Here is a 12237-nt window from a genome sequence, read left to right as displayed (position 1 = left end):
ACTTTGTCTGCTCTTGGGGCTCACAGAGGAACTCTCATTATCTTTCTGATTCTGAAGTTGACCTTATTTTGGGCTTTGTGATTTTAGTGATTTTTCTGTGAACCTTGGTTCTGTGTCTAATTTGGGGTCTATTTATGCATAGGAACCAGGTGAGTGCTCTCTGCTGATGCCAAGCCTCCCAGCCAAGGTTTTATAGGAACCTATTAGGTAAACTGCATATAAGGCTGCTATTGGCAGAAAGGGCCCATCAGCACTAGTGGTTTGGTGTCATCTTATAAAGGAGACTGAGCAAAAAGCCATGTTACAAGTGGCAACCCCTTAGTTCAGAAAGTGTGTGAATTCATGAGTAGCTATAGCTCTGTCTCCTTCTTCACCCTGTGCCTAGATCCTCCACTATGAGCTGCTCGCCATTCGTGATGCCTGCATCAAACTGGAAAAGGACTACCAGCCTGGGATCACTTATATTGTGGTGCAGAAACGCCATCACACCCGCCTTTTTTGTGCTGACAAGAATGAGCGAGTGAGTGAGGGATTGAGGAAGCCACCTGTACCTTCGTCCTGTCTTCCTTCTCTTAATATGGAAGAAGCCCTTGAGATAATATCTGGGGATTTTGTCCTTGCCTATTTATCCTCTCTGGCTCCTTTCTTCCCTCTAGCTCTTGTCCTTCCTCTACCACCTCGTTCCCTTTGTTTCTCCCTTCTCCCCCTCCTTCCCTTATACTTCCTCTCCCTCCTCCTAGCTCCCTGGCTTATAGACCCCATATATAGACCAGCTCCCAGAGAAGGGAAAGGGAACTACCATTTATTGAACTTCTACTATGTGCCAGACACTGTACAAGGCGTCTTCCTCACAGCAGCCCTGTGAGGTAGGTACTATTATTATCTCTAGTTTAACCTCAGAAAGGTTAAATGACTTGCTAAGATCACACAGCTAATAAATGAAGAAACCAGCACTTAAACACAGGTTGTGTGACTTTAGAAGCCATTTCAAGGCCCAATACCCTCTGGGAACAGCAACTTTTGCTTGATTCTTGGGATTCTGGTGGAGTCAGAGTAGAATTGAGTTGGGGCCCTAGTTAGGGCCAGACTGATTTGGGAATCTTGGTTGTCTTTGTCTCTACACAGATTGGGAAGAGTGGTAACATCCCAGCTGGGACTACTGTGGACACCAACATCACCCACCCATTTGAGTTTGACTTCTATCTGTGCAGCCATGCAGGCATCCAGGTAGCTGGGTTATGACCTGGGGTTTCCAATGGGTCAAAATTAGTTGATTTTTACCATGCCTCCAGAATATATCAGTCATTACTGAGTGGTTTTCAAATCAAGATTGTCTTGAACAGAAGTGCACTTTGAACATCTTAGGCAGGTTGCCCATCAGAAAGATGCTTTATGACATAGGTGACTTTGTGCTTGCCTTTTCATGGGTTGGGTCTTCCAACCTAGCCATACGCTTAACGGTGATCCTGTTCCTTATCAGCTGACCCCTCTGTCCAGTCTAGAGCCCCTCACCTTCCTATCTTCCCAGGGCACCAGCCGACCATCCCATTACTATGTCCTTTGGGATGACAACCGTTTCACAGCAGATGAGCTCCAGATCTTGACGTACCAGCTGTGCCACACTTACGTACGATGCACACGCTCCGTCTCTATCCCAGCACCTGCCTACTATGCCCGCCTGGTGGCTTTTCGAGCACGATACCACCTAGTGGACAAGGAGCACGACAGGTGAGTCCTGAGATCAGGCTGGCTTCCTTTTTGCTTCAGCCTCTGGTACTGGACCCTCCCAACTTTTCTTGGATAGAAGGAAATGGGTGTTGTTCAACTTGGTGTCCCTGGGTTCATCTACCCAAATCTGGGTTGGGTTTGTTTTCTTAAATTTGTATGGGAATTGGCACCCTAGGGATGGGGGAAGTGATTAGCAGCAGCTCAGTTCACCAGGAAGGACTTCTTTCATTTTTCCTTTTCAGTGGAGAGGGAAGCCACATATCGGGGCAGAGCAATGGGCGGGACCCCCAGGCCCTGGCCAAAGCCGTGCAGGTTCACCAGGATACTCTGCGCACCATGTACTTCGCTTGAAGGCAGAACGCTGTTACCTCACTGGATAGAAGAAAGTTTTCCAAGCCCCAAGAGCTGTGCCGCCCAAATCCAGAGGAAGCAGGGAAGAGGGAGGTAGAGTAGGAAGGAGTGCAGAAGGCCTTCTACAGAGGGGGCGAAAGGGCGGGGAACAGGGCCAGTAAGCCAGATCACCAGCCAGAAATCTGATATCCACCTCATGCCCCCGCATCCCTCACCCCATCTTGTCACATCTGGCCCTGACCCCACTGGACCAAGAGGGGCAGCACTGGTGCCCACCATACACACAGGTGTCTCATGTGACTCACAGTGCTAAAGACTCATGCCTGACAGCCTGATAAGGTCGGCTCTGCAGCCCTTCGGACAAAAGCTGGTAGGTTTGGATTTGATATTTTAGATGGGAAAGTGAGGGGCTTGAGAAAGTGGGTGGGAAGAGGGAAGGATTTTTTAGGAGCCTTAATCAGAAAAGGTCTAGATTTGTTTAAGAAAAACGAAACCAGACCCAGATCAATATTTTAGGATAGAAGGTGTTTTAATGGGTTGAGAATCCAGTTTGTAGGAAGATTTTTAATGCCAATGGTTTTGGTTGCTCCTCCCCTCACTGCCACCCCCCTTTCCTGTATTGCGCTCTCTCCACCTTTTCTACCCTACCTTACACCTCCTCCCTGACAGACATCCAGCCCCTAATAAGACTTAAAGGCACTATGGCACTTAGCTCTGAAGTGACACGACCCTGTCTTCCTTCCACCCTGCTGGTGGGTAACCAGTGCCTTCCCTGTAACGGTAATGCTGCAGAACTGCAACCTTTTGTACCTTTTTCTTTGGGGGGATGGGGTGGGGGTGGGAGAGGAGGTAGGTGGGGAAGAAAGACCCTAACCCAACAAGCCTCCAGCCAGAGCGCCAGCTATTTTGCATTTGAAGGAATTAACTTCCATATTCATCGAGCTTTTTAAAAGATTACAACCTCAAGATGGTTAAAATCCATTGACATTTGCACTTTCAGACCTGACAAGTCTTGGAGCTGCTGAGATAACTGGCCTCTGGCCTTTCTACTTATGCCTCCTTTCCTTCCTGTCCCCTCCACCTTCCCACCTGCCTGGGTCTAGAGTTACTTTCATAGCTTTTCTCACTCTTGGCTTCTTTTTTCCCCTGATAGTCAAGTCTCTTTAAGTTTCAATATTTCTTAACTGGGGTGTCTTATAACAAACAATCCTTAAGTCTAAAATAAGAAAACAAGAGCAAAAACTAAATGTTATTTTTATACCATAACTTGAGTCTATTGCCAAAATCTGGAAATCCCTCCCATGCCCTACAAGTTTACATCCCAGAAACATTGAGCCATTAGAAGGAATTATGTACCTGACTTGTTCATTGGCCTGGCTAAGTAAGGGGTGGTTATCTCCCTAAGGTGGGGCTCGGGCTCCATCCTTTCTCTGTGCAGAAAATACCTTTTTCTTGCTACAGGATCCCTTCTCTGCACTGCCCTGCACCCTTTCCTGCAAGTGCATCTTCCCTTCCTTTGGACTGTCCTCTGATACTTTGGCTCATCCCAGATTCCAGTGTGTCCTGTGAACAGACTGGGGGATTTTGCTGCTCCCTATTGCTTCTGTTTACACAAATGAATTTTTCCCAGTTTCCCACTAGGGCATGTGAGTGGGTGGCATGGGCTTTGTTTTTTGTTTTGTTTTTTGTTTGTTTGTTTCGTTTGTTTTTGTCTCTTTGGATAGAGATAGGGTTTGGTTGTCTTACAGAACCGGAAAAGTAGGGGGGGTCTATCTTGGTGTCTCCTGGCCTTGAGGCAAGGCCCCCTCTTTCCTTGACTGTTCATTTTCTCCTGTCCCACGGGATGAGAACTTGCAGCTTCAGTGTGGAAATTCCTCTTTTTGAGGCACCTGGGCTTGGGTTTGCCCCAGTCTGGTGATGAAGCCATGACACTTTAGACCTAGCTCAGGCTTGGAGGCCAGCCAGAGGAAGGCCGGTTTAAATCCGGACCTGTGTAGTTAGAGCTATTATTTCCCCTCCCCAGCAGCCCTTGTACAGACCCAGATTTGCTATGCAAAAGTCTCTCCCAGGTTCTGTTCTGGTTGGCTACTTTGTTCAGCGACTTCACAAAACGTAGCACAAACATTGATTATGGAGGAAGGCATCAGGACTGTTGAGTAACTCCTCTTTTGCTTCTCTCCTCTGGTTATAGCATGGGGTGCCCCATGGGCACAGCCCAGCTGAATGCCAGAATGGAGAACTCTGGGAGGAGGCATCTCACTGGAGAGCCTACATTCCTTACACAAGTGCCTAAAGAGAGTGATGCCAACACTCCATCTGCCCTGTCCATCGCCTTCATATATTGTCTACTTCGTGTTCAGTCACCCTTAGGAGAGGGGAGCTCTCTTGGGACGGTGGGCTCTGCATGTTCTCTTCTTGGGTGCATTTGGGGCTGGGATCAGGGCACTATTCCTGGAGGTCCAGTCATTCACCAGCATTTGCAAATATCCATAGGGAGTTAGTGGTAGCCACCCTACCCTCAGCAACAAGTTTGTATTCTCTTCTTTTTCTCTTTGCCTCACTTTCTCTAGTCGGATTTGGAGCTGGGGCTTGAAATGCATTTTTCTTTTTTAGCCCCTTGGCATTGCACATGCCATTCAAGAAATAAAGTAAGAGAAGCAGCTTGGGCGATGGCAAGAAAATAACTTCTTGCTCTGATTTTTTTTTTTTTTTTTAAATCTTTGAGACTTGAAAAATACCCTTGATCTTGAGGATTATTCTTATTTGAAAAGTGGTGCATGCAGATTGGGAATTGGTGTTGGCAACGAGCTTTGGCTTTCTTAGATTTAGTTTAAGTGGTGCTTCTCACTCAAGTTCTGAGGAAGCGCTGAGATGACCCTAGCCTAGCCTCATCATCTTATACAGGTCTCTTGCTTCCTTTGCTCCACTTTTTGCCTTGCTTTTTCTCTTCTCTCTTTCTCTGGCTTGCTTTTCTTTTTTTTTTTTCCTCTTCTCTTCTCTTTATTTACTCAGCTTGCTTGCTGATCTGCCTGCCTGTCTGCCTATGTAATGATGAATTCTCTGCATGGCTGTGATGATCCCACTGTTAGCTGGCAAGATCAGGCTTAGCTCTTTGGCTGCAGAAGACCAAGAACCTGTTCCCCAAGCCCAGTAGTATCCTCTTTGGGTTGGATTGCCCTCAAGCTTACACTAGGGCAGAGCAGCAGGCCTGCCCAACTGTCATGAAATCAGGGGGCTTATGGCAATTTCCATACCTGTCCACTCCTTGGAGTTGGTTTCTCTCGTTGCTTTTTCTAGATTTCTACCTGGGGCTTCTCTTTCCTGAGGATCTGCTAGGGTTGAGCTACTTGAGTATTCAGGATTGGACAGTTAGGGGATAGACATGGAGGAAGAAGAGAGTGATGGGAAGTAAATGGAGAGAATTTGGATAAAAGATGGGAAAGGAGAGCTCTCCTTCTTGATCATTTTTCCAGTTCAGCTTGACCCATTGGGGGTTGAGGTGCTACTGCTGGCCTTTGGGGATAAGCCCGGGGCTCTTGTTGCAGGGAATTTAGGCTTAGAATAATGCTTGAGAAGAAGATACCTAAAGGTGTGAGACCTCCCTAAAAAGCTCTTGGTTCCTACCTACTAGATAGCTCTTCTTTGGCAAAGCAACAGTGTTCTTGGGGGTTTTCTTTTTCTTGTCCAGAATTTTGTAAATGTGACTAGTACTCAAGCTGGGCAGCCAAGGGGACATTGACTTAGCTGGCCCATGGAATATCTGCAAGGCCCATAGGACAGTGTTTTAGACCTGGTGTCATATGTAACAAGTACGGAAGTTCCTTTCCCTTCAGGGTAGAATGTCATCTCAAACTAGCCAAAATGCAGTTTTGGAAACTACATTGGGGAAAACTATTTTTATTTATATTTACTGGGCCTAGGTCAATCCAGGATGGTAGCTGGACTACCTTCCTTAAAGTCTGATTGTGGCAGGGATATGCAGGGCACTCTTTTCTGTTTAGCCTTTGAAACAGATTGGGGAGAAAGGATGCTCTGGTTTTCTCTTTCCCTCAATTTATTAGGACTTGCCTTCTCCCTGAGCAGGGAGAGGCTAGGTTGGTGCTCTCCTCTTACTCCTACCGACTCAGAACCTCTGGCTGCTGTTTGGGAACCCAAGAAAGGGAGTGGACGTAATGGCTCAAAACAAAACAAAAAAATCAGAATAAGGTGGGAATGGCAGATTTCCTTCTTTAAAAAGGAAAATAAACTCTCCAAGGATTGTTCAAGTAAAGACAATGTGTCCAATGCACTGAGTCCCCTGGTGTAGTAGCAATAAGGAAAAATGAATTGACTTTTCTGTGCACACAGTCCAACCTGATTGGTGTGTGATTTTGGCACTTAGCAACCATCTGGTGGGCATGTGTGACTACTCTGGGTTTTACTTTAGTTTCTAAACTTTTGTCCCTCTCAAGTCCAGCATGGATAGGGAAATGTCCCTGGAGCCCCACAGCTGTGTACTTGTTTGCATTTGTTTCCCTTTGAGACTTGTGTTTGTGTCCTGCTTTGAGCTGTACCTTGTCCAGTCTATTGTAAAATTATCCCAGCAGCTGTAATGTACAGTTCCTTCTAAAGCAAACAACAGCAGCAGCACAATTCTGTTTTATAAAGAATGGTGGCTTCTATTTCTAAAGTGCGGTCTCTCTCTCTCTCTCTTTTTTTTTTTCTAGTAGCAAAGCATACTGGTGGGATTAATTATATCTCTGATAGCCTTTAGGTTAGAATAATAGATTATTACAAGAACAGAATCATCACTTATAGAAGAGGAAAGTGGATAAAACAAATTCCAGAGTGTTAAAACTGCAGATTGTATGTAATCAAACTTCACAGGGCCTCCATTTATTCTTCAGCAAACATGTGAAGTACTGTGTCCAGCAGTATTGTGGGAGAAAAGGCAGGCATAATTCAAAAATGAGGAAAACTGTCTTCTTAAGGAGCTTAAAGTTTGGTGGGGGATATGAGTAGCCAAATGGTCCTCTGGTACAGGAGAGAGATAATGAAGGACTGGAACAAGGCTGTAAGGCTATAGCAGTGAAGATAGAGAGGAAAGGGCAGATTTGAGAAACACTCAGGAGATAGAATTAATAAGACTGAATGGATGATAGAAGGAAGGGGAAGAGAGGAGTAGAGGCTAATGCCCAGGTTTCTGCTTGAGCAAGTGAGTGTATTGGGACATTTCCTCTAACCAAGATGGGGAGAGGGAAGGCTATAAAAGGAAGGTGGTGAATTTTATGAAGAAAGACAATTAGCCTTGTGTAGACTGAGTTTTGAGGTTCCCATGGGGCAATGAAGTTAAGGTTTCCAGTAAACACTTAACGTTTTGGTGCTCAGGGAAGACTACAAAACTGCAATTATAGAAATGAGATTTATACTCATATCGATGATAGTTAAAGCCATAGGAATGAACAAGATGGTTTAGAAAAAGTAGAGTGAGAGACATTGTGTACAACTCTAGGAAACACAATTTAAGGGATGAGGGGAGGAAGCAGAACCTAAAATGATTGTCAGATCACTAGTAGATACCTTGTATATTTTTGACTGATTTAATGAGATGGGAGAAAAATGAAGAGTGGGTTAGGTAACCCAAGAAGGGTGTGATTAACAACATGAACTGTTGCAGTTAGGAGGGGATATTTTTTTCTACTCAGTTTACCATCCTCCACCCCTTCTTCTCTGGGATTTTATAACTTTATGGTCATTCTCCAGTGTTTCTTGAAAATGAGCTTTGGAAAAAGCTGATTTGAATGAGGCTAAGACTAGGACTTCCAAGTTGTTCGCCACAACCGCCACCACCACCTCCAGCTTCCTCCTGTCCTCAGGAGATACTTGTAAAAGAATAAAATAAACAAACCTAATTTTGTTCCTAACCAGTGTCATAGATGGTGTTCCAGTGCACTCAGTAGTACTTGGCAGCTTGCTCTATTTATTTTCATGACTTGTTTCCTCCAGAGCCTTTGAACTCCTAGGAGCAGAAACTACATTCTATTCATTTTTTGTCATTTTACAGTCATAGCATAAGTTTGTGAATAGAATCAAAATGAGCTAGTAATCTGGTTTATGAATATGGGGGTGGGGTACAGGGAATCAAAAGGTGATATTGAGTGCATAGGATGGACTCAGCATTTATAAATCTTCAGGTAAGCAGAAACTTAACCAGATTACCATCATCTTTTCTCACTCTCACCCCAACTTGGAGGTTCTTTGGGTTTGTACCTTAAGTTGATGGCACAATTGTCCAGCTTGTAGGTTCTGGCATCCCTCCCTGGTACTGCTAGAGCATTGTTATTCTGTGGGAAGATTGCTCAGAGAAGGATTCTGGCACAGGGCCCAGTGAGAAATTTTCAGTGCAGCTAGTAATTGTACATAAGTGGGCCTAGCATTCCTCTGGAGGCCAAGTGTTACGACTTTTCAAATAGCAGCGCTAACCTGTGGCTACCACCTACCAGATTCCCTTGGGAGCTAGCCAGCCAGACCCATGCCCCTTTTCAGCAACAAGTGTTAGGTTGGTTGAACTTGAAGAGCAAATTGGAACATGGAAGAGATTTTTCCCAATTGAAATAAGGTTAAATTTATAACCCTTAATGAAGCAGAAATATTTAGCAGAGCAAGTGGGAAGATGATCATTATGGCACTTCTTTTGCCATAAATTCTAGTTTTATTGATTGATGTTAAAAGGGTTTCAGGATTTGGCTGTTGGTTGCTACTCAAGAGAAACAGACGGAAGGAGCCCAAAGCTTGATTTGTCTGGTCCTGGAGCTCAAGTTAAGGCTTGACATCCCGTTTCAGTATTGCTTTTAACAGCTGTCCCTCTCTGCCTTGTCAATTGATAACATATAGCACATTCTTGTCTAACAAGTGGCTTGGAGTAGAGTGAGGCCGTTTATTTGTTGAGTATCTCTTGGCTTTGCAGACCCCGGGATTTCATGGCAGTTTGGGTTTGGTGACTGAAGGAAAGGGTTATAGTACAAAAAGAAGACTATTTTCAAGTTCTGAGTCTGAGCCATCCCCAGACTGCTGTCTGTACTGCTTGACTGGCAGGTAGCACTGAATTGTAGCAAGTAGCTCTCCCTGTTTGTTTCTAGCTTTCAAAACATTTACTCCTTGGGATACAGGCTAAAGAAACCTGGCAAGTATAAAATGTGCACAGAGCATGACAGAGCACTCTATAAAGTAGCTCTGTCAAGGAGGAGCTGAAAAAGTGGACTTGGAGATGAGGTACATTCTAGAAGTTCCCCACTTAAGCACCATGACTGCCTTCCCCAGCATACTGTATCAAGGTTTTTTAGGCCAGTGTGGCCTGCTGTGCTGGAACACACCATCCTCTTGCTCTGGACTGCAGCAGCTTCAACACTATCCTCTTGGCAATATCTTTTTGGGACAAAAAATCTTGAGGGCTCCCTACAAGGGGGCCCTCTGTTCCTATTCCCCACCTTCTGAAGGCAAGTAACATTCTCCTTAAAAGAGGCAGTGGGAGCTCCCAGTCAGTTTTTTGGAAAAGGCCTATGAGTTAATGGAAGTGAACTGGAAAAGGAAGGTCTTAGGTTCTTTGAATACTTGGCTAGGTGTTTTGTACAATATCTGTTTATCTTATTTAATTGCATCTTCACAGCATTCATGTGAAGTAGTTTATCAATTACCTCCAATTGCATATAACAAAACCCCAATTAAGTTGGCTTAAATAAGGAAATTATTACATGACAAGAAGTCCTGATTTAATATGGCTATGAGGTTGGTTAATTCGTGGCTTAATGATAATAACAAACCAGGTTCTTGCAGTTTTTTTGCTCTGCTATCCTCTATGTTGGTTTATCCTCATGCTGGTTCACCTCAGGGTCCTAAGATGGCTACTGTAATTTCAGAAAGGAAATGCTGACACAACATTGTCTTACAGTGTTTCATTTAAAGTAAGAAAATCCCTGGAAACCTCAACACATCTGTCCTCAAGTTTCATATGCTAGAAATAGGTCATCTTCCCATTCCTGTCATTGGCAAAGCAAATGAGATCATCCATCACGAGCGACTTAGATTAATTAGGAGTTATCCTCTAAATCATATGGATTAGAAAGACAAGTCATGTCTGTTAGGCAAGAAAGAAGGGGGTAAAGGCTCTTGATTGGGTATCCAGCAGTGTCTGGTCTGCGTAGTCCTCTGTTTTTTTACAGATGAGGAATGTGAGGCTCAGATTAACTTCCTAGGATTACAGATAGTAGCAGAGGGCCTTCACTCTCAGCTCTATCTCTAAAGCCAATATGTTTTATACTATGACCTACTGCAATACAAAGTACAGTTGATCCTTGAACAACACAGGCTTGAACTGTGTGGGTTCACTTATATGTGGGTTTTTTCTATAAACATACAGTCGGCCCTGTGTATCCCCAGGTTTTGCATCCACGGATTCAACCAGCTGCGATCAAAAAACAGTATTTTCAACCTCTGGCTGGGAATTGCAGATGTGGAGGGTCAACTGTATACATTGTTCTACACCATTCTATATAAGGGACTTGAACATCCATGGATTTTGGTATCCACAGGGGATCCTGGAACCAATCCCCCCAGCATACTGAGGGACATCTGTAGTTAAGTTTTTGGGGAGCCAGAAGTCATACACAAGTTTTAAACTGCACAGGAGTTGACCCCTCTAACTACTGTGTTGGTTAGAGGTCAACTGTAGCTTCCTTTCTGCTGTTTTAAAAACTTCTGGTATAGGAGAAGAGATTTGAACTCAAATGTCAAATCGACTAACTTTAATCCATGTGAGAGGAGAAGATTCTATGCAGTTGCTCTCCTCATCCAGTGGTGATGTTTATCTAGCACGGAAATCTTAGGAATGCAACTTTCAGCAGGCATTCATTTCCTTGCCCCTGAGATTTCTGTACTGTTTTATAGTTCTCTCTTCTGAGAACAACCAGTGCCACATAGGATGAGGGCAGAGTTTTAGCCTGATTCCTGAGTCCCATTCTTGAAACCCACTCATTTCTCCATCCATCTGTGCATCCCACATATATTTACAGAATGCTGCTATGGGCTAGGCTCTGGCACTGTTCTGGGTCTATGACACTTAACAAGTTGCACAAAGACCCCGTTTTATGCCCTTAAGAGCAAGACTCATTTGAGAATGAGGTTATCCAAAAATAGGGTGTGCGTGTGGTCAAGGAAAGCCTCATACAACTTTACTTTTGGCAGAATCATTCAAACATTTTTGGCCTTCCCAATTCCTGATAGTACAATTCATGAACATTTCACATGGGTTCATTCTAAAGCAGTAGTAGATGGGAAGGCATCATTGACATTTATTAAATTGGACCTAATTAAAAGGTCTAACTCCTGCTTTATCCATGTCAAAGAAGACAGTGGCCCACCTCCACGGTTCATCACCATCACCATGCCGAAGAAGCCTGCAGTCATTTAGGGAATCAGTCCTAAAATTGTGGGTTGAAGGTGTGATAGACTCTTGCACAACAGTTGATATTTACTCTGTCAGATGCTGCTATAGACTTGGATTGTGTGTGCTGTCAAAGATTGAAAATGGCTTTGAAGATACCATGTTTTATCTGGTGACATTTAATTTGACATTTTAAAATCGGGGAGGACATTTTCAGTAAAAAGGATTAAGGATGGAAAGGAAGAAGTGAAAGAATCGGAGTCTGATGTGGGTTTTAATCCCATCCATCTATGAAGTGTTTACGGTAGGTGTATCAATAAGTGCTTTAAAATGGTAACTATAGTAAATACTTTTTTATTCACTGACATTTAGGGAGAGTTCTCTGTGCTTTATATACATTCCCTAACCTCACAACACATGTTCTCTCCATTTTTAAGAGGAGGAAAATGAAGCCCAGAGGCTCAAGTAACTGGTCCATAGTTCCGCTGTGATTGGGGGGAGGGAGGAGGAAGAGTTGAAGATAGGATACTTTCTCCTCTTTAGCCCAAGCTTTTTTTTTTAAAGGAGAATGTACTTTAACTTTGAAAAGTCTAAACAACATTACTGATGCTTAGGGACATAGGGAAAAGTCGAGTGGGCCTAAATAAAATAAGCTTGCATTAAAGATAACATAGTAAGGGCCTACTATTTGCCAGTTAATGTGCTGCTCCTGGTAATCTAATAAAGCTTACATTCTAGTG

The 12237-nt window shown here is 43.9% G+C and overlaps 1 protein-coding gene across 6 annotated transcripts in view; it reads left to right on the top strand.

Annotated features, from left to right (window-relative positions):
- LOC120593270 (protein argonaute-1) overlaps nt 1-7982 on the top strand; it is a 35394-nt gene extending 27412 nt beyond the window's left edge. For 5 of the 6 annotated variants that reach the window (XM_039851015.1, XM_039851017.1, XM_039851014.1 and 2 more), the window contains 4 exons: nt 386-520; nt 1126-1227; nt 1529-1728; nt 1971-7982. In XM_039851015.1, coding sequence (XP_039706949.1) covers nt 386-520; nt 1126-1227; nt 1529-1728; nt 1971-2079 — 546 coding nt within the window. In that variant the 3' untranslated portion in view covers nt 2080-7982. The remainder of the gene's footprint in view (nt 1-385; nt 521-1125; nt 1228-1528; nt 1729-1970) is intronic. The other variant, XM_039851016.1, reaches the window with a different exon arrangement.
- The last annotated feature ends 4255 nt before the right edge of the window (nt 7983-12237 follow it).

This window comes from Pteropus medius, unplaced genomic scaffold, assembly GCF_902729225.1.
Source record: "Pteropus medius unplaced genomic scaffold, Ma_sr-lr_union100, whole genome shotgun sequence".
Taxonomy (NCBI): Eukaryota; Metazoa; Chordata; class Mammalia; order Chiroptera; family Pteropodidae; genus Pteropus; species Pteropus medius.
Note: the sequence above shows the minus strand (reverse complement) of the source record. Positions and strands in the feature narration are given on the sequence as shown.